The sequence below is a fragment of the Rhineura floridana genome, chromosome 17 (genome assembly GCF_030035675.1).
Source record: "Rhineura floridana isolate rRhiFlo1 chromosome 17, rRhiFlo1.hap2, whole genome shotgun sequence".
NCBI classification, from domain to species: domain Eukaryota; kingdom Metazoa; phylum Chordata; class Lepidosauria; order Squamata; family Rhineuridae; genus Rhineura; species Rhineura floridana.
In genome coordinates this window covers 20,120,886-20,139,638 of record NC_084496.1, presented here as the reverse complement: position 1 = coordinate 20,139,638, position 18,753 = coordinate 20,120,886, and the positions used below count along the sequence as shown (strand labels likewise).

Below are 18,753 nucleotides of genomic sequence, written 5' to 3'. Positions count from 1 at the left end.
GGTATAGTTCTCTAAAGGAAGAATGCAAATATTTCAGGGGATTAGGCCCACATTCTGAAAGCTAAGGAAGCAATTCCACAAACATCCGAGATGGCCGCCACCCCCTAGCATGCTTTTTGAGTTAGCATTTCTTTAGTATTCCAGAAGATGGTGCTCGTGTTCAAATTTATCCTCTAAATGAATACTCTTTAACCTGAGACCCACCTTAACCCCATCTTGCAACCATTTTTCTTTACTTTTTTATCACTAAAAACAACAATCTAGACCAAAATAGAAAGGCTAGAGTGCTGGTGTCACCCATGTTGGGTCAAGGTGCAAACCATGCTCTATATGATGTTGCCTGCTTTTGGATAAAATTTGTTCTCCTTTCTGGTATGTAACAGAACATTTGCATCCCTATGGGGATCTGCTGTGCTCTCTATCTTCTCTTTAGTCTATGTCAGGCCCAGGATGTGACTCAGGAACCAGACCAACGATTGTAGTTAATTCGTGTTTTATTAGGGTAATGTCCAAACAAAGACTGCGTTTTCTCATGAAGCAATACAGGGATACACGTCCTGCGGCATTGGGAGAAAGTTGACAGAGCAAGGGACTTCTTCCCGCCTGTTCTTTAAGAAGGGGCCAAACGGGCACGCAATCTTTTGCTCCTCCTTAACTGCCCCTCAGGTACTGCCTGCCTTCCCCCCCTTCTCTCCTGTCTTTTCAGCTGTCTGCGTGTGCGCGGTGAGGGGGGAAGCATCACCCCCTCCTCTTCTGAAGTTTCCGATTCCAGGATGGGGGATAGGGGAGGAGCTGATGGTAAACTGCCTCCCCGCTTTTCGGCTGTGAGCAGCCCTCCCTCTTCCCCCTCTTGCTCTGAGCCTGAAAGAGGGGGAGGCGTGAGAATGTCCAGGGAGGGCTCAGGCTCCCCGTTGCTAAGCGACCTTATCACTGGCAGTTCCTCTGTTTCGTCTTCGCTCCAAAGGGGGGAAGTTCCTCCCCCTTCCCTCTGCCATCCATCCGAATACTCTTCTCCCAACTCTCCGGGATCCAGCTCCCCGGGATTGGGACCCCAGCTCTGCCTTCCGACAGTCTATCAGTCAAATGAGTTTTACTTGTCTCGGCCATAAGCAGTCACAATATCCAAATATAGCCAAAGAGTAAACGTCAAAGTACATTTATAACTGACCACCCAAATCATGAAAGAAAGAAAAAAATATGCTATTAGGGTTCATCCACACACTTTACATCAAAGGTAGGGGCAGAAAATGCTTGGTGTTACTCCTTTGCCAAGTTGTATCAAATCCTTGAAGTACCATGGCCTACTATTTCATCTACCCACTTTCTTGTTGCCTAGCATCTTCCCATTCTTCAGATTCTCCACACAACACCATTGTTGTCATGTGTGGTTCCCAATTAATAATTTTCCTTGCACTGTGCTCAATTCAGGGATCTCCTAATACCCTTCTGCGCTCCCATATCGTGCTTCAGTTCCATTCTGCTTACAGAGCAGTAAGACATGTACCAGCTTGCAGAAACCATTTAGCACAAGGATCAAGTCAGAGCCAGAACAGGCAAATGGCAAAAGAATATAAAGAAAGTCCTGCTGTGTTAGATAAAAAGGTCTCTATCCCGTCCAACATTTTGCTCTCCTCAGTGGCTAAACAAAAGCCTCCTGGAAGTCCACAAACAGATCATGAGGCAATAGTCTTCTTCTGCTGTTGCCTCATAGCAACTGGTATCCAGCAGCATACTATCTCAGAAATGGTTCTGTGTAGCAATAGTTACTGAGTTTACCCCAATGAATTTTAAAGCTAGCTTTTTTTTCCCTTAAAGGGCTTTGTCATTATTGCCTCTTAGAAACTGATCCAAGCATAAGGCATTTTCTTCTGAAAAACTATGAGCTGGATCCAGACTATTCTGGTGGTACTAAGTTCCCATTAAAATCAGTATGATTTGGTAATAATTATTCACTTTTCACACTGAGTTCAATAGGACCTAGGTGTAACTTAGTCCAGATCCAACCCTCTGTTTCTATTATTTAGAAACCCCACTGCGTAATATACAAATGCAAAACTCTGAGGTTAAAAAACCTAAGGCCACCTATTAAAGATATTTCATCAGTGCTATTTAGTGAGCAGAGCCATAGCAAGATAGACATGTGGGGGGTGGGGGAGGGAAATTACCCTGGAAGAGGACATTGTAAGTCAATGGGATACAACAATGATTTAAAGACAGGTCATTAATATCACTTGTTGAAGGATTTGCATAAAATTAAATATAAGGGCCAAGTGCTTGCCACTTTGCATAGTGCCTTTGCTCTCATTTGCAAGGATGTTGGAAGGCGTGAGGAGGTTTGCTTCTTATTGAGCAACTGGACAGAATATTGCCTGCATGTGACGTCTAGCCATATGGAAAGAGGTTAGAAATATACATATTTTAAAAAACAAAATTTCAAAATCCAAAGGCATCAGCTCCCTTCTCCCACTCTTCCTCTTCCCCACATCTAGAAATCGTTACAGTCCCAATTTTCAGGCTAAAACCATATGATAAATTTGTCTTCCTATGCTGTAATTTGGCACAAAAATGGAGACAGAGAGATAATTTACATTTCTGGATGATAACATTCAGTATGACTGGCAGGGGGAGGAGGGGGACGTTTACCTCTTCTGGTGAAAGCAGTTCACTGTAAATAAGAGCCCAGAGGCATGATACAGCCGTTGTGCGGATGGCAGCTGCTGTTCTTCCAGCTTGCCACTGAAGATTAGGAGCCAGGATGTCTTTTATCACGATCTCAAGGTAGTTACAAAAGTGCCTGAAGCCAAGAACAAAGAGCAGCAAAATAAAAAGCTTTGTGAGAACGTGATGGAATGACTAGGGGGATGAAAAGGCACATTTTAGTCTTGAAAACAAGATAGCCAGAACAGGAAGAAGGGAGCTCGAAAAAGAAAAGAAGAATGAACCTAATATGATGACAGTGTACGTTAACAATATTTCATTACTTAAAGTTTTTTAGAGGGAAAATAAGTGGACTTTGTATAAACAACATTTCAGGAGGAGAAGAGGCAGAAATCTTTTTCTGCTTCAGGCTCTGCCAGATATGTTCCTTGTCATCCCAACAGACCCTTTAATCTAGTGTCTCAAGATCAAACCACATTAATATGAAGAGCTTTAATGTATAAAATAAGAAAATGACAACTTTTACAGAGGAAATGCACTTTATTGTTAATATCAACTGATGGAATATTCACCTGTCTTGGAACTTAATTTCAAGTGTCAACTATCTTCTTTGTCACAGGTCAGAATAAGGAGTAACTTTTTAGATATTCAATGTTTCTATGGGAGCAGCAGAAAGCCAAACTACACTTTTTAATACCCTTGGTCTAAAGTGTAGCATTTGGGAAAGATTCAAAATACGAAGATGGCAAAAGCAGTTTAAAAGTTAACCATACTAATATTCAATCAACAATCTAAAATTGGGTATTTCTTTCCTGCTTCACTGATGACAACATTCCTATTATCTTCTGGCGCCAGGCTTCCGTACAGATTCCCCAAACCTACCAAACAATGCAATACAGATCTCTGTCTATAATGCCTGACTCACTCTCAGAAAAAATGCTGATCAAACACTTGGACAATGGGAATGACAGGTTTTCTAAATAGTCTTATTTTGTGAAGTCTGCTAAGCAGGAATTCTTACTTGCAGCATAGAAGTTCATTATTCAGAGCTTATAATCTATTATCCAAATATGCACAGAATTATATTTATTAATTTAGCTTTTACACTGTCATTCATCAAAAGCAGATCCCATGATTGCTAAAACAGAACACAATCCACAGGAATAAAACACATTATAAAATTATTAAAATCATTAAAATCAGCAACAAATATTTTTTTTAAAAAAAAATCTGTTTCACTCTGCCAAATCTTAATTCTTTAGTTGTCCTCTGCGTACCAACAATTTTAAACTGCTATTGTCTGTAAAACAAATCCCTTTGATAGCAAACCATTTTAGTTTTGAACAATTTCAGCTTTACATTTTAAAGGCTGATTCATACAATCATACACCTGCATGTTGACTTCTTGCCCGTCACCTGATGGTCATGCTCAAGCGATACCATACATACGATCAAATGCTGTGTTTGCATTGGCAAATGCCGTGAAAGCATTTTTGCAGTGATATGTAATAATGATTACACACATGGTGCTGACTGCATAGAACTCCCTACCAAACCGTTGGGAGTCCATGCAGCAGTTTCAAGTAGCTACTGGCTACTAATACTCTTGTGAATTGGCCCTAACAAGACTGATTTCCTGATCCCCTGTGTTGTTTTTCCTCCAGCAGGTGGCATTTAAGAATCAGTAGTGAAGACAGCAAACACCTCTAAGCTCAAATAAAAGCCACCAGCTCAGAAAGCTTTCCCCTCAATCTAACACTAGCTCTTTCAAAAAGGCATTTAGATGTGTCTAGTTGAGCCATAATATGGGGTCACATTCAAACATGCACACTATTGAAAGCAAAGGAATGCAGCATAGATAAATTGAAATCTACATTTGGATGCACAACCCATACCAGATTTCTACCAACCAGCAATATCTGCACAGAGTTCCCTAGGAAGATCAGAACATTTATATTTCCAAATCCAAATCAAATTCAAGGTCCAAATGGGAAAGCAGTAATTGCTTGAGGTTACTGTGTATCTCAGCAGCCTGGATTTGGATGGCCAATTGTGGACCTCATGGCAATGTGCAGGATTGTTTTTACATGCTACCAACATGCCTACATAATACTGTACACTGATTGTACTGTATTCTGTTGTACTTTATTTTGCTGTACAACAACCCTTTAGCTGTTGTAGCAAAGGGCTGTATAAAAATACCTTAATTAATTGATTTTCTATGGGCCACATAACACATCACACACAGCTGCATAACACTCAGCCAGCTTGCCATTGGCAGATAGCCATGATGGCCATGTATTAATGTATCTTTTTAAAAGCTTTCCTATTATTTCTTGCATTTATTACAATATGATATTATCATTAGTAAAAACTTCATAGCTGTTTATCAAGTTATTTCAAAAACAGTGTTTGACTCCAAGGTGGTCTATGCTAAATGACCCTCGGGAACTTTCATGATTTTGATAATGGCTTCTTTTAATCCCGTCAATAAAATGTGTCAAAAACACAAAAGATGGGTTTTAGCAGAGCCACTTACCTGTAAAGTAACACTCTCCATGAAGATGAATAAGATTTAGAAGTGTGTTATATTTAATTACTTTGAGGAAAAGAAGGAATAACATTGCCAAATTGTTCAGCAAAATAAGGCATCTGCTCAAGAGCTGTTTAACAAGGTACACTGCAACCTGTTAATTTAGACACACACACACACACACACACACACACAGAGTTGCCAGATAATAAGGGTCATTGAATAGTTAAAAGAAAGTGCACACCTGTTTGAAAAGATGTGGTGGCTGTTCAAACATGGAAACATGTCTGGCTTTTGCTCAATATGAGATTTAACATTGTACCCTCTCTCCCTACTGGGGAGTGAATTGCTCTTGATAAAGAACTATTTATCTATTGATAAAGAACTATTACTGTGATCCTAACTGAAAACATGAAGCAATAATGTCTCTTCCCTCATGAATAGCTTACTCATAATGCAAAATGCATGTTTTCAATGTGCCTCTTGTTAAGGAAAGAAGAGAAAATAGGACACACACCAACACCTCCCCTCCCCTCAAAAAGAGCGCCAAGAGAAAGCCAGGCCTCAAGCTAGTTCTTGCAAATAGAAAATCCTGAGAATTGAACAGGGATACCAGAATAGGGTCCCCGAGAAAGAAGTTGAAATGCATCATGCAACCATCAAATAATATATTGCTTTTTAATCAAGCCCTTATAAAATCAATGGACTAGGTCGTATGGCTATTCCTTCTTAAGTCACACAGCTACTCTAAATGACTTCAAGAAAACTTTATGAAAATAAGGTTGCAAAGTTTTTTCTGCACCTACAGCAAATTCAAGACAGAAAATCAACAGGTGCAGCTTCTCCCAGTATGAAGTAGCTACACTTAATGGATTTCTGCCTATCCCACCACTGTTGAAGGCATAGAACCTCTATCCAAACAGAAATTGCACTCCTACATGAAAGGGCTGCTCATTTGGATTTTGAAATGTTCTTAAAAGTATGCTTTTTTTCTTAAACAACAGATTCTCCTTCAGAGAAGGGGGGGACCCTGACCCTTCTTTAAAAACCACAGCATTTCTAATCCAGTTAATACAGCTCCTGTTTAAACTTCCCTAGCCTCCACTTTATCAGATTAATACTAGCCCTAGGGACTTTTGGGTGTGTGCCTGAAGAAACCCAATTTAAACTATAGTTCTTAGAGCCCACATGCTACTAAGACTGATGCACATCACTTTATTCTGGCATTTCTTGGAATTCCTCCCCACCATGACCCCCCCCAAAAAACACCAGAGGCTGTGAATGTCAAACAACAACAATAACAAACCAGTTGCTTGCCAGTGGATTAGGCAGATGTTTATTCATTTATTTATTATTTGATTTATATCCTCCCAGCAGGAGCCCAGGGCGGCAAACAAAAGCACTAAAAACACTTTAAAACATCATAAAAACAGACTTTAAAATACATTAAAACAAAATATCTTTAAAAACTTTTTTTTAATCTTTAAGATATCTTAAAAAAAAAAAAAGTTGGGACTTGCAGGATGGCTCCAGTCCAAGCGTTTGAAGATTCAGATGATGTCCAAGGCTGGGGGTGGCAGAGGTAGCTTCTGAAAATGCCCCCTGCTTTTTTCCAAAGCCAGACCCACACCTTTAACACTTATCTGCCTCAGGGGTTTCCCCTTATTTCATCATCATACATGCACATTTAAATTTGTTGCCAGAAATAAATCAAATCTCGCTATGAAATAATATTTCAACATATTGTTGCCATACATTGTGGAGATTCATATACCAGACAAGGGACAGCATTCTTTGGTCAAATCAACTCTATAGTAGTACTTATGCTTTCTACAATATAAGCAAGTGTCTAGAGTTACAAGGAGGATCCTCTGTGGTGCAGAGTGATAAGCGGTGGTAACGCAGCCAAAGTTCTGCTCACGGCCGGAGTTCGATTCCAACGGAAGGAGGAAGTCGAATCTCCAGTAAAAGGGCTCGAGGTCCACTCAGCCTTCCATCCATCCGTGTAAAATGCGTACCCGGCATATGCTGGGGGGTAAAGAAAGGCCGGGGAAGGAACTGGCAATCCCACCCCATATATACGTTCTGCCTAGTAAACGTCGCAAGACGTTACCCTAAGAGTCAGAAACGACTTGCACTACAAGTGCGGGGACATCTTTACCTTTACGAGTTACAAGGAAGATCTCTTGAGAATTTCCAAGCTCCTGAAAGTTTAGGAGTCCCTATTCTACACAGTGAGCTTCCATGCATGCACAATCATGAGTACAGTCCTAAAATCATAATGTAAGTTGGAGTTTATATGGATATAATTGGAGATCTGTTTACAAAAAGCTTTGAATTGTGCCTTTGGGGTTTTCCATTTTTTACTCAGCCTACTGATACATCTCATATTGTTTTTATACAATTTTTGCATTTGTACTAGTGTGCTATAGTGGCTTCCTCTGGCTGGGACTATACACTAGAAAGCTTGAAAATAGAAACATCTGAGAACAGGCATTATTATGAACAAACCAAATCACATCTTCTCTATAAACAGCAAATGGAAAGCAGAACAGGCTTTTCCTGTGTTCCTCTATCACATTAAACCATAGCCAATTGTTTACCATTAATGCACAAATGGCTCCCATTTCACTCTTCTCCTGGTATGAACTGGAGGAACAAACCATGATCCTTGGTTTAGTGTTACATCCAAATTGGGGATCATGGTTTCTCTCTCCAAATTGGCTTACCAATCAAACCATGAACAAAATAAACTATGATCCCCCATTCTGGACATAATGCTAAGCCAGGAATCATGGTTTGTTGCCTGCACAATAAGTGGAACAAAGCGAGAGGGTGCTCAGTTAATGATTTACCATGAACACAATGGTTTATCATGATGAGCAACTGAGCCAGAAGGTCTGAATGGTACTTACCCTTGAGAATTGACTGTTTCATTTGGTTTTTGAAGCAACTGGGATAAAGTACTAAATAGCTTCAGACGCATCCGAGGATCTCTAGATGTCTGAAGACATGTTTTAAGAATGAGAATAAACTCCTGAAGAGCTTCACCAATCACAGGGCCTAAAAAATAAAAGCGGAAACATTTTGTAATAGCAGGAATTAGTAAAGCCTTGCATCAAGGCTTAGCACTGCAGACAAGCAAAACCTGTACAATAAACTAAACTGCTCACTTTTGAAATGGAAGAAATCCAAAAAGAGGAAAAGGGCAAAACACATTTCCTTCTGGCTTCTTTTGGAAAAATAAAGCCTGGGAAACATACACAAACTCTGGCACAGTCCAATATGCCAGACTTTGGGAACCCACTTCAAGCTGTGGTTGGAAACTCCAGTTTGAAGCAAACCAAGGTTAACATTAATATTGGTCCTTGATGTAATACTGCCCCGTGGTAAGATTTCAAAATAAAAGAGGGAAATTTGCACAAGCGAAGGTAGGAAGAACCTCGCAGCTGGCTCCTGATCTCTTAAATATGGTTAAAAGGGTGGAATTCTGCATATGCATTAAGCCTCTGCTATCCCCACCACTTCAGAGGCTCCATTCCATTTGGAATTATTGTGCTGTCCTATGATGACAGTTCACATGCAGTGCCAAATCTGAGTGAGCCTTGCACTACATGCTGCCTCCTCCCACAGTGTGATTCAGCTTCCTCCCCAACTTCCTGTTTTGCTCAAACTATATTGCGATCAAACTATGGTTTGGATTTTCACTCTAAACCCAATCAGAAACCATTATCAAATGGTGATTTCCAACTCTGGTTTGATCAAAGCAAGCATGATAATGTTATTTAAATTTATTTGTTGTTATGTTGTTTGTTATTTAATTTTTGTAAATTGTATTGCTTTTATTGTATATTTATTGTATTTTTATACCTGTGCTTATTTTTCTTTGTCAGCCGCCTTGAGGGCCTTTGGCCAAAAGGCGGGGTATAAATAAAATTTAATAATAATAATAATGTACCAGTTTACCAATCTGGATGGAAGAGCAAACTGTGGTTTACACTAAAGTGAAAGTCAGGAAGGGATTTAGAGCACATGAAGGGAAAATGGGTATGGAGTGAGTAAAAACACAGAAGCTTGAGGTTTGTTTATGTAAGAGCAACCCATGTTTTGGTGTTACATGTAAACCGAGACACGGAGCTCAGGGCTATAAAAATGCCATAAGAGCATTTTGGTGATTTTGCCACTGCTGCCCCCCACTCATGCCATGAGCTCAAACTGCCTAATCTGGGTGGAGCCAGTGTGATGTAGTCACTAGAGCAGTGGTTCCCAAACTCCCCACCCTCATGGACCACTTGAAAATTGATGATGGTCTTGGAGGACCATGTAATGATTTTTTCTGTTTGTAGCAATTGTAATGCACCACGCTAAATGCTATATGATTTTTTAATTGTATTTTATTGCTGCTTCTATTTCTTAAATTGTACTTTATAGTATTACAATTTGCATCCCATAGAAGTCAAATTATAATACAATAAAATACAATATAAGAAATAAAAGAAACAATGAAATACAGTAAAAACATCAGTATGAATATTTAATGCCACAGACCACCTGAATGAAGCTTACAGACCACTGGTGGTCCATGGCCCACAGTTTGGGTAGCCCTGCATAGAGTGTAGGACGACAAGATTCAATGCCTGCTTAGCTCGGGAGCTCACTGGATGACCTTTCGTCAGTCAGTATTTCTCAGCCTAACTGGGATTTTTTTAGGATAATGGAGTGGGACGCCATGTATAGTATCCTGAGCTCCCTGGAAGGAGGACAGGAATATAAAAAAAGTAATACATAAATAAATATATCTGTACAAAGTGTTCATATGCTCCTTCTATGCTCCAGGGTAAAAATAAATATAATCCACACAAAATAGATCACAACGAACTTGACTTGTGATTGATTGATTGATTGATTGACTTGCTCAAGTTTTTGGGTGCAGGTCCCAAGCCATAATATTTAGAAAAAAAATTAAAAATGCAGCATTTTATAAAATTCAGGTTCCAAGTCTTTTGGTCACCAATATGAATGGAAAATATGCAACTGCAAAATACAGCATACACAGTTTTATGTACATTTATGTACACAAAATATACACAGTTTTATGAACCTAAACATATCTGTTCATGGAACCCACAAGAAGCATTCATAGAACCAGGCAATGCAACAATTTCATGCTTTATTTGAAATTTTACACCACCATTCTTAAGCAGATTTACCCTGTGGTTAAATCCCACAGCACTCAATGGGGCTTATTCCCAGCTATGTGCACACAGGACTGCAGCCCTGCGCTCCTGCTGGGAGGAAAGGTAGGATATAATTTTTTTTTTTTAAAAAAGTCTGTAAAATAACAGATAAGCAGTAACATCAACAGTCAAGCATGCAGATTTCAAATGTTTCCAAAAAGCATGTTCATTCCAGGACACTTCTTTGATATTAAAAACCTTGTTTCTTTTTTGTCAGCTGAAGGATGGGCGGAGCAGGAGAAACATATACTCTGGAGTATTTTCAAACATGCCTTAATTTGAACAACGAAGACAAGAAATGGATTCAAGAGTCTGAATTCAGAGTAACCCTGCTCAATCCACATTACCTGAATGGGTAGCAATTACATATAACTGTAGTAATTCTGGAGAGAAGCAGGTCCAACTATCATGAGTTAAGGATACCCATTTCATCAGCTGAACTATATGTTGTTGATACAGTCCAACAGGACCCTTCAAGTGCTGCACCTCAGCCAATGCATTCATTGCTTCCTCTAACTGGTTGGTGGGGCAGGGGGGAGAGACAAAAAAGTTTAGACAGTAGAATTTAACTAGCTCACTGTGTGAATCCTTACACAATGAGCTGTTACAGTGATGCTTTGAAAACATTTTTTAAATTAACTGACTAAAAAAGCTTTAACTGACATTTTTCAGAACCTGCAACACATGAAATGTTCCTTTAAACAGCCACTTTTTCCAGTAACCAATTCCTCTGCCTTCAATATACAATATTTTTATCTTGGAATCTAACCCTCTATAGCCCCTTAACTTGCTCCGATATCTCATCTTGACGCTGGGTGTGCCTAACTGCTCACATATCCAACTGTCAACTTAATCACTCTTATTGTTTCTTTGTATCCTTGTTGCTTCAGCCTTGATCCCTTTTTAGGTTTCTGCTCTCCTCAGGTCTGCTGCCACTTCATTGGCTTCATTGTTCCAGCTTCCTGAGACAGTCAGTTCCTACTCCCCCTCCAAGATGTGGACCTCTCTTCTCTGCACTACGTTCTTTCACTGGGACAATAAGGCTGCAGACATCCCATACCTTTAAAGCCCATTCAAAGCACACACACACCCCAAAAGTATATGGGAACTGTAGTTTGTTAAGGGTGCTGGGAACTGTAGGTCTGTGAGATGTAAACAATAGTTCCCAGGATTCTTTGGTGGATTTGTTTTGAATGTGCTTTAAATGTATGGTGTGTATGCAGCCTTAGCAAACTGAGTACCTCTGCCTCTCTCTCAAAGCCTCTGCTTCAGGCTACTAAAGCAACTATTTGGGGGGGGATCACTGTTTGGTTAATAAAGTGTGCAGTATATATTTTCAGGATTTTGTCATAAAATTGATTAGGAACAGAAGCTAACTTAGGATTCCAATGAATGTACTGCTCACCAGGACAAAGTCATTCTTTTCTCAGAGGATGTCTATCTGAATACACAGAACAGCACAGTACAGTTATTTAAAACGTGTCTGGTCAACCTATTTTTCTTCATAAGCATGTTGATCAGGAATTTATTCTTTTAAAAGAAACCAAACAGAGCATACTTATCAAATTTGCAGATACAAAATTGAGGGGGGGAGCACAGCTAATACCGTGGAAGACAGAAACAAAACTCAAAGGGACCTTGATAGGCTGGAGCATTGGGCTGAAAACAACAGAATGAAATTCAACAGGGATAAATGCAAAATTCTACACTTAGGAAAAAGAAACCAAATGCACAGATGTAAGATGGGGGATACTTGGCTCAGAAATACAACATGTGAGAAGGATCTTGGAATTGTTGTTGATCACAAGCTGAATATGAGCCAACAGTGTGATGTGACTGCAAAAAAGGCAAATGCTATTTTAGACTGCAGTAACAGAAGTATAGTTTCCAAATCAAATGAAGTATTAGTTCCCCTCTATTTAGTGCTGGTTAGCCCTCATCTTGAATACTGCGTCCAGTTCTGCAAACAAAGCCCTATGAGGAGAGACTGAAAGAACTGAGCATGTTTAGCCTGGAGAAGAGAAGACTGAGGGAAGATATGATAGCACTCTTCAAGTACATGAAAGGCTGCCACACAGAGGAGGGCTAGGATCTCTTCTCGATCATCCCAGAGTGCAGGACACGGAATAATGGGCTCAAGTTGCAAGAAGCCAGATTAAGACTGGACATCAGGAAAAACTTCCTAATTGTTAGAGCCATACAACAATGGAACCAATTACCTAGAGAGGTAGTGGGCTCTCCGACACTGGAGGCGTTCAAGAGGCAGCTGGACAGCCATCTGTTGGGAATGCTTTGATTTGGATTCCTGCATTGAGCAGGGGGTTGGACTTGATGGCCTTATAGGCCCCTTCCAACTCTACTATTCTATGATTCAAACATCCCAAAGTAAAAATTGAGATTCTCATGTCTTTGTACAAGACTTATGACACCATAAATCATAGTATTCTTCTATAAAATTAAATTAATGCAAAAATTAATGTGCACTGCATTTACCATTTTGAAACTAACTTTCAAAATAATAACTTTTGGAAATTGCTTCTCAGTGACAAAGTCAGTGATAAATACCAACTGAAATGATCATGCCTAGAGCAACCGTATAGGAAGTAAAACAGTCATTATGAAGAAGTGAAGGAGTAAATGAAGAAGCAGGTCTGGCAACAAACCTTGCTTAGGCCACCAAAGAGCTACTATGAAAAAATGGCCACCTGATTTATTTGGCATCCAACTTGGGAATAAAGTGATTTATGGCTTGCTGATAGTCATTAGGGGGCTGGGGAGGCCAGCCTTTATCAAAGGTATCTTTGGTTGTTGCCTTCGATTTTAAACAATGACATTTTAAAGCTTCTGATGGGCATGGAGGTGAAAAGGGCAGCTACTGAAAAGACACTGCTGCATCCTTTGACTAAGTACAGAAAGAAAACTTTAAAATTTTATTCTGAATTATCACGATTAGGACAAAAAAGAACAGTTTTCATATAAAGCTAATTTCTTTATAGTTTTGCGAGAATGCATATCCTCAGGCTGAGCAGTACCTAACATATTCTCTGTACAAAATATATTTGGGGGTTGCTCTGACTTGCAGGTTTTGTGTTGTCTTTTGCTTTTTTTGCTAAGATCATCCCTTATGCAACCATTTTGGAAAAACCTCTTGGGTCTTTTCTCAATGCTAGCTCCACGAGAGTAAAACAAATCCACCTTCTGAGACCACTTCTTTATGGATAATCTTTTCTCTTTAGGGAAGTTCCAAATAAAGGTTTTATAATGAAGCTCACATAGCACTCTGAAATCCTGTCATGAAGCAATAATAAGTGAAGACAATTAAGAATGTCTTGGTTTCCAGCTTTTCATCTCGCAGCTTATAGGAAGAGGAACAGCTTGGTGGTTGTGCATACGTTTTGCATGCAGAAGATTCCTAAATTCAACCCCTGACACTTCTGCTACAAGGATTCCAGGTAACCAAGGCTGGGAAAGGCTCTGCTGAGGACCCTGGAGCGCTGCTGTCAGTTAGATAACACCAACTTGTATCATTGATTGAATCTGGTATAAGGCAGCTCTACTTTTCTGGTGCATCATCACTTGGGGAAAGCACAGAGCTTCATGGGCTAAAGCAGGGATGGGGAACCTAACACCATATGGAGGACAACTCCCATCATCCCTAATCATTGGCTGGTGCTGGCTGATGGGAAAAGGAGTCCAGCAATATCTCATGAGATACGTTCCCCAACCTTGGGATGAAAGAATAGCTTTAACAGGCCAAATATGGCACATGGACTTAACACTGCTCTCCCTATGCTTAGTGTATTTTCAGCCTTTTTTTTTTACAGGCTGTTTTGGTTTTAGTCTTTGCTGCTCAACTCTGAAATCCTCAAGACTAACTTAGGGAGAACCAGTAAGTTCAATCATATTTCACTTCAAGAAACAAGTCAAAATAACACACAAGACCCTATAATAGCAGTTCTGTCAAGGTTACCTTTTCATGAATGGGTCCGGCACTTGGTATTGCCATTATTGTTACCAAAACCTTTGTTAGCTGAAGGCTTATTTCTTTACAGTCTTCTTGGCACACTTCAGTGAGTGCTTCCACACAGCAAAGCAGCTGCTCCACATAAAAGACCTACCAAACACAGACAGAAAGTGAATGTTTTCACAAGGCATTTGTTCTCATTCCCGCTTTGCTCTGCCTTATTCAGATGATCACATTCAGGCTCTTCCCTTATGGAGCATGACCACCTTCAGTCATGAAAGCTTGCTTTCTCCAATCCTGATAGCTGTGTTAATTACTGTGGTCATTGGCCACGTAAACATTCATAAAAGGAAGCAATCACTAAAGGGTTACACATGCCACCCAAAAAAGTGGTTGTGCATGTATATAAAGCCTAAGGATCTATCTGGGATAAGAACAAGCGAAGAGTTACAAGATTTGGACACAGTTTATAATTGTCGCTTATTTTACATTCTCCTTACCTCTTCAGACCGCTGGCTTATTTCCGGCTGAGACAGTGTGTTGGCAAGGTACGCTAAATGAGGCTGCAAGACTTTCCTTGGGGAACCTTTTATAACTGCTGCTAGAATCATGAGGTAAGATGGCATGGGTGCTTTTTCAAGGTCAGACACAATTAACTTCAGAGACACTGCTGGGCTGACAAAGGCTCCAATCAACTCAGCTGCTTTCATACACTATAAAGAGAGAACACAAACAGGTCGGGCAGATTATGAAATGCAAGAGATCAATCGAACACAACAAAAAGTGAGGATGCCAGCTTATTTTCTTTCCTTTAAAAAAAAATATTTAGAAATTGTCTTGCAGGCCTTTCTCCTCCCTCATTCACTTACAAATACATGCATGAAAATTTTTTCTTGACATATATCAAGGAAACTGAAAATGAGCGCTCTCACGCCTTCTTTCAGCAACAACCTCTCAAACGTCCACAAGAAAATTCTGAAGAAATGAAGTAAGCAATATCCAGCATTAACAGAACCTTTTAGCCAGATACGAGGCAGAAACCTGCACAGGGTTTATAGGCCCACTTTTCTTTCAGGCTTCTTCTTTGTGGCACATTTATTCAACTCAAATTTAAAGAGATGAAAAAGTTCTTCTCTCTTAGCATAATTCATATTTTTCAAAGTTCCAAACTGTGTTTGAAGAAAGGTCTTATCTCCTTCTCTGTGAGAGAGGAATAGGGGTGGGGAAGCATGCCTAAAGACAATTCAGATTTTGGTAGCATGACAGCATAAGCCTGCTCAGCAAAGATCAGTTTCTTTTATTCTTGCTGTTAGTAATGGATACTGAACATTATGCAACTCTCTCCCCACCTATGAACTGAGTGTAGACCACACAGACACACACTGGGCTCTCTCCCCTCTCTTCATCATGACCATTTTATATTCTTATATATAAATATAAAAGCCAAGTCTCTTGGTTTGCTCACATAGCACCTTCAGTGCAATGTGTTGTTCTGTTGAGTCACAAACATACAAGCTGTCTTACTTTTCCCACACCAGTAAACAGCAGCTACGTGATTACATAAGCTAAAGCAAAGCACTGCACTCAGAGGTTCCCTTTGATGAGGGCTAAACTTGCCACCATCATCAACTCTGGCACTAGGTAGCCAGAGCAGCAGAACAATCTTTTGTGTGCCTAGCTCACAAAGACCTCCTGCATACTTATTTTTTGTACATTGCCCTGTGTTCTTATAAAATGAAGGGTAGTTTAGAATGATAATGGTAATAAATTATTATTACTATTAAGTTAATAAGAAAAAAAAGATTACAACTGAGCCTTGACAGAGTCCAGGATCAATGTATCCAAATACTTTCCAAATTCTTGGAGGAAATGCTTCACTTGTTAATGGGCATTTCTCATTGCACATACAAAGGCAAAATTCAGACATCACACCAAATCATGGTTTGCACCAATACTAGATCAGAGCCCAAATCATGGTTGCAACTGGGAAATTATGACTTAAAGCAGTTCTTCTTCTTCTTGAGTTTAATGGTGTTGCAAGGCCAAGGAAAGGCCCTAGTACCACCACTTACCTGCAACACTATTATCACACTTCACTCACAGACTTCTATAAAGCCTTGCATCTTTCACAAACCTCCATAAAAACTCAAGCATCAAGCCCCAGAGACTCTTGTCCTGAAGTGCAACCCCCACAAACAAATGCTTTTGCTTTCCATTCTCTTGGATTCTTAAATCCATTCTGTCCTTTGTTGTTGTTATGTGCCTTCAAGTCGATTACGACTTATGGCGACCCGATGAATCAGTGACCTTCAGTAGCATCTGTCATGAACCACCCTGTTCAGATCTGCCCGTATGGTGAGCAAATGGCTGTAAACAATAATTTGCTGATACAAACATCAAGCCAAATAATGTTATAATCATGGTTTACTAAACCTCCTTCAAGCTGTGGTTTCTCATTCTGGCTTACTGGCTGGTCACAAGCCATGATTTGGCAATTCAGACACACGCCAAACCATACTCAATCATGGTTTGGGGTGATGCCTCAGTTGAGGCCAACTGCTTACCTTTTAACCAAAAGGTGTACTCGATTAGACCTAAATCCCATCTAGTTCAGCACCCTGTTCACACACCGGATGAAGAGACGCCTCTGGGAAGCCCATAAGGGAACAGCCTTCTCTTGTCACTGCTCCCCAGCAACAGGTACTGACAGGCATACTGTGTCTTGATCCCAGAGATTTCACATAGCTGCCATAACTAGTAGCCACTGATAGACTTTTCTTTCATGTCCCTGCATATATGGGGTCTGGTTCACTGCAGAGTGGCCATTCACATCCAACTCCATTATTATTTTTTTCCAGAAATGAACAAAGATGAAAGATTTTCTTTGTCAACATTGCCATTCATAGTTTTGCTTGACCACACCATTATCAGTTTCATTAACATTACAGAATGGGGAAAAAGGTCCTCTCCTCTGTGCCTTAAACGTTTTTTACCCATAGCAATGACTTACTTGTCAGAATGCCATGCTGTTAAATAAACATGCAAACTTTCTTAAGGCTTGGTTTTAATTAGCATCTTTTGCAAATAGTAAAGTGGATTAATGATTGCTTCTGCAAAGACAAAGGAAAACAGCAGGAAGGAAGCATAAACTTGCCATGTCTGAACACCAATTAAGGCTATCACATGGAATACACATACTTTGATATTGTGGATTATGTAGCAGAAAGAGGGGGGAAAAGATAACATGTGAAATTAACCAGAAAGGGCATAAACTGCACATAGTTTTAAAACTGAATTTATCCCCCCAAGCATTTACACTTTAATCTCCTGCTTATGATTTTTGTAAAAATATACTGCCTTCAAGTTGATTCCGACTTATGGAGATAGGGTTTTCATGAGGCTGAGAGGCAGTGACTGGCCCAAGGTCACCCAGTGAGCTTCATGGCTGTGTGAGGATTCGAACCCTGGTCTCCCAGGTCATAGTCCAATACCTTAACCACTACACCACACAGATATTTAAGAGGCTGTTAATGCTCTGCTTGGCCAGCACTACAGGAGAAGTGTACTTTGAACAATCTCACCATTGTTCTGTACAATAACCGAAGATAAATACATTTAGCTTAACAGTGCCTTGGTAAGTGTCCTATCTGCCTAGATCTTGCAAGGACTAGATCCACTGCCCTTCTGGATCACCTTGCCCCCTCCTATGCAAAATGCGTAGCACATAGGAAGACAGACATTAGGGTTTACCAGGTTTACTAAGGTTAACAACTACAGAGCACAGTGATTGGGGGGGAAGGGGGAATTTTCAGCAGAACATTTTCTCAAATGGAAAAAAGAAACTTTCCTGAAAATTTTCCACTGTATTTTTCCATGGAAAAATTTAGAAATGCATTATATCATGATATTAATTAATAATTAAATGAATGGACACAATCAAGTCAAACTGAAATGGATACAATGTTAGTTAAATCTAAAATCAAAATTATAATTAACTTATTTCACTATGAAACAAATGTATTTATGCACCACAGCTTTTCAGGAATGCCAAAATTATTATGGGTAAGTGACATATGTGCTATCAATTTGTCATATCTTAAAATATTCTTATTCCAATAAAAGTAATTTCCAAATAAAGCTTTGAATTTGTTTGAACATAACATGTAAACCACACTAAGTGCCATTCACTGATTGATCATAGAATAGTAGAGTTGGGCCCATAAGGCTATCATGTCCAACCCCCAGCTCAGTGCAGGAATCCAACTTAAAGCACACCTGATAGCTGCCTGTCCAGCTGCCTCTTGAATGCCTCCAGTGCTGGAGAACCCAACCCCTCTCTAGGGAATTGGTTCCATCGTCAT

General features: G+C 39.8%; 1 protein-coding gene across 1 annotated transcript in view; it reads right to left on the bottom strand.

The window, feature by feature from the left end:
* Positions 1-18,753, bottom strand: part of DNAAF5 (dynein axonemal assembly factor 5) — a 53,094-nt gene that overhangs the window by 6,964 nt on the left and 27,377 nt on the right. Inside the window, exons 6-10 of the mRNA XM_061599979.1 lie at positions 14,893-15,105; positions 14,399-14,542; positions 10,776-10,944; positions 8,107-8,254; positions 2,644-2,794 (exon numbers count right to left, since the gene is read on the bottom strand). Coding sequence (XP_061455963.1) covers positions 2,644-2,794; positions 8,107-8,254; positions 10,776-10,944; positions 14,399-14,542; positions 14,893-15,105 — 825 coding nt within the window. The remainder of the gene's footprint in view (positions 1-2,643; positions 2,795-8,106; positions 8,255-10,775; positions 10,945-14,398; positions 14,543-14,892; positions 15,106-18,753) is intronic.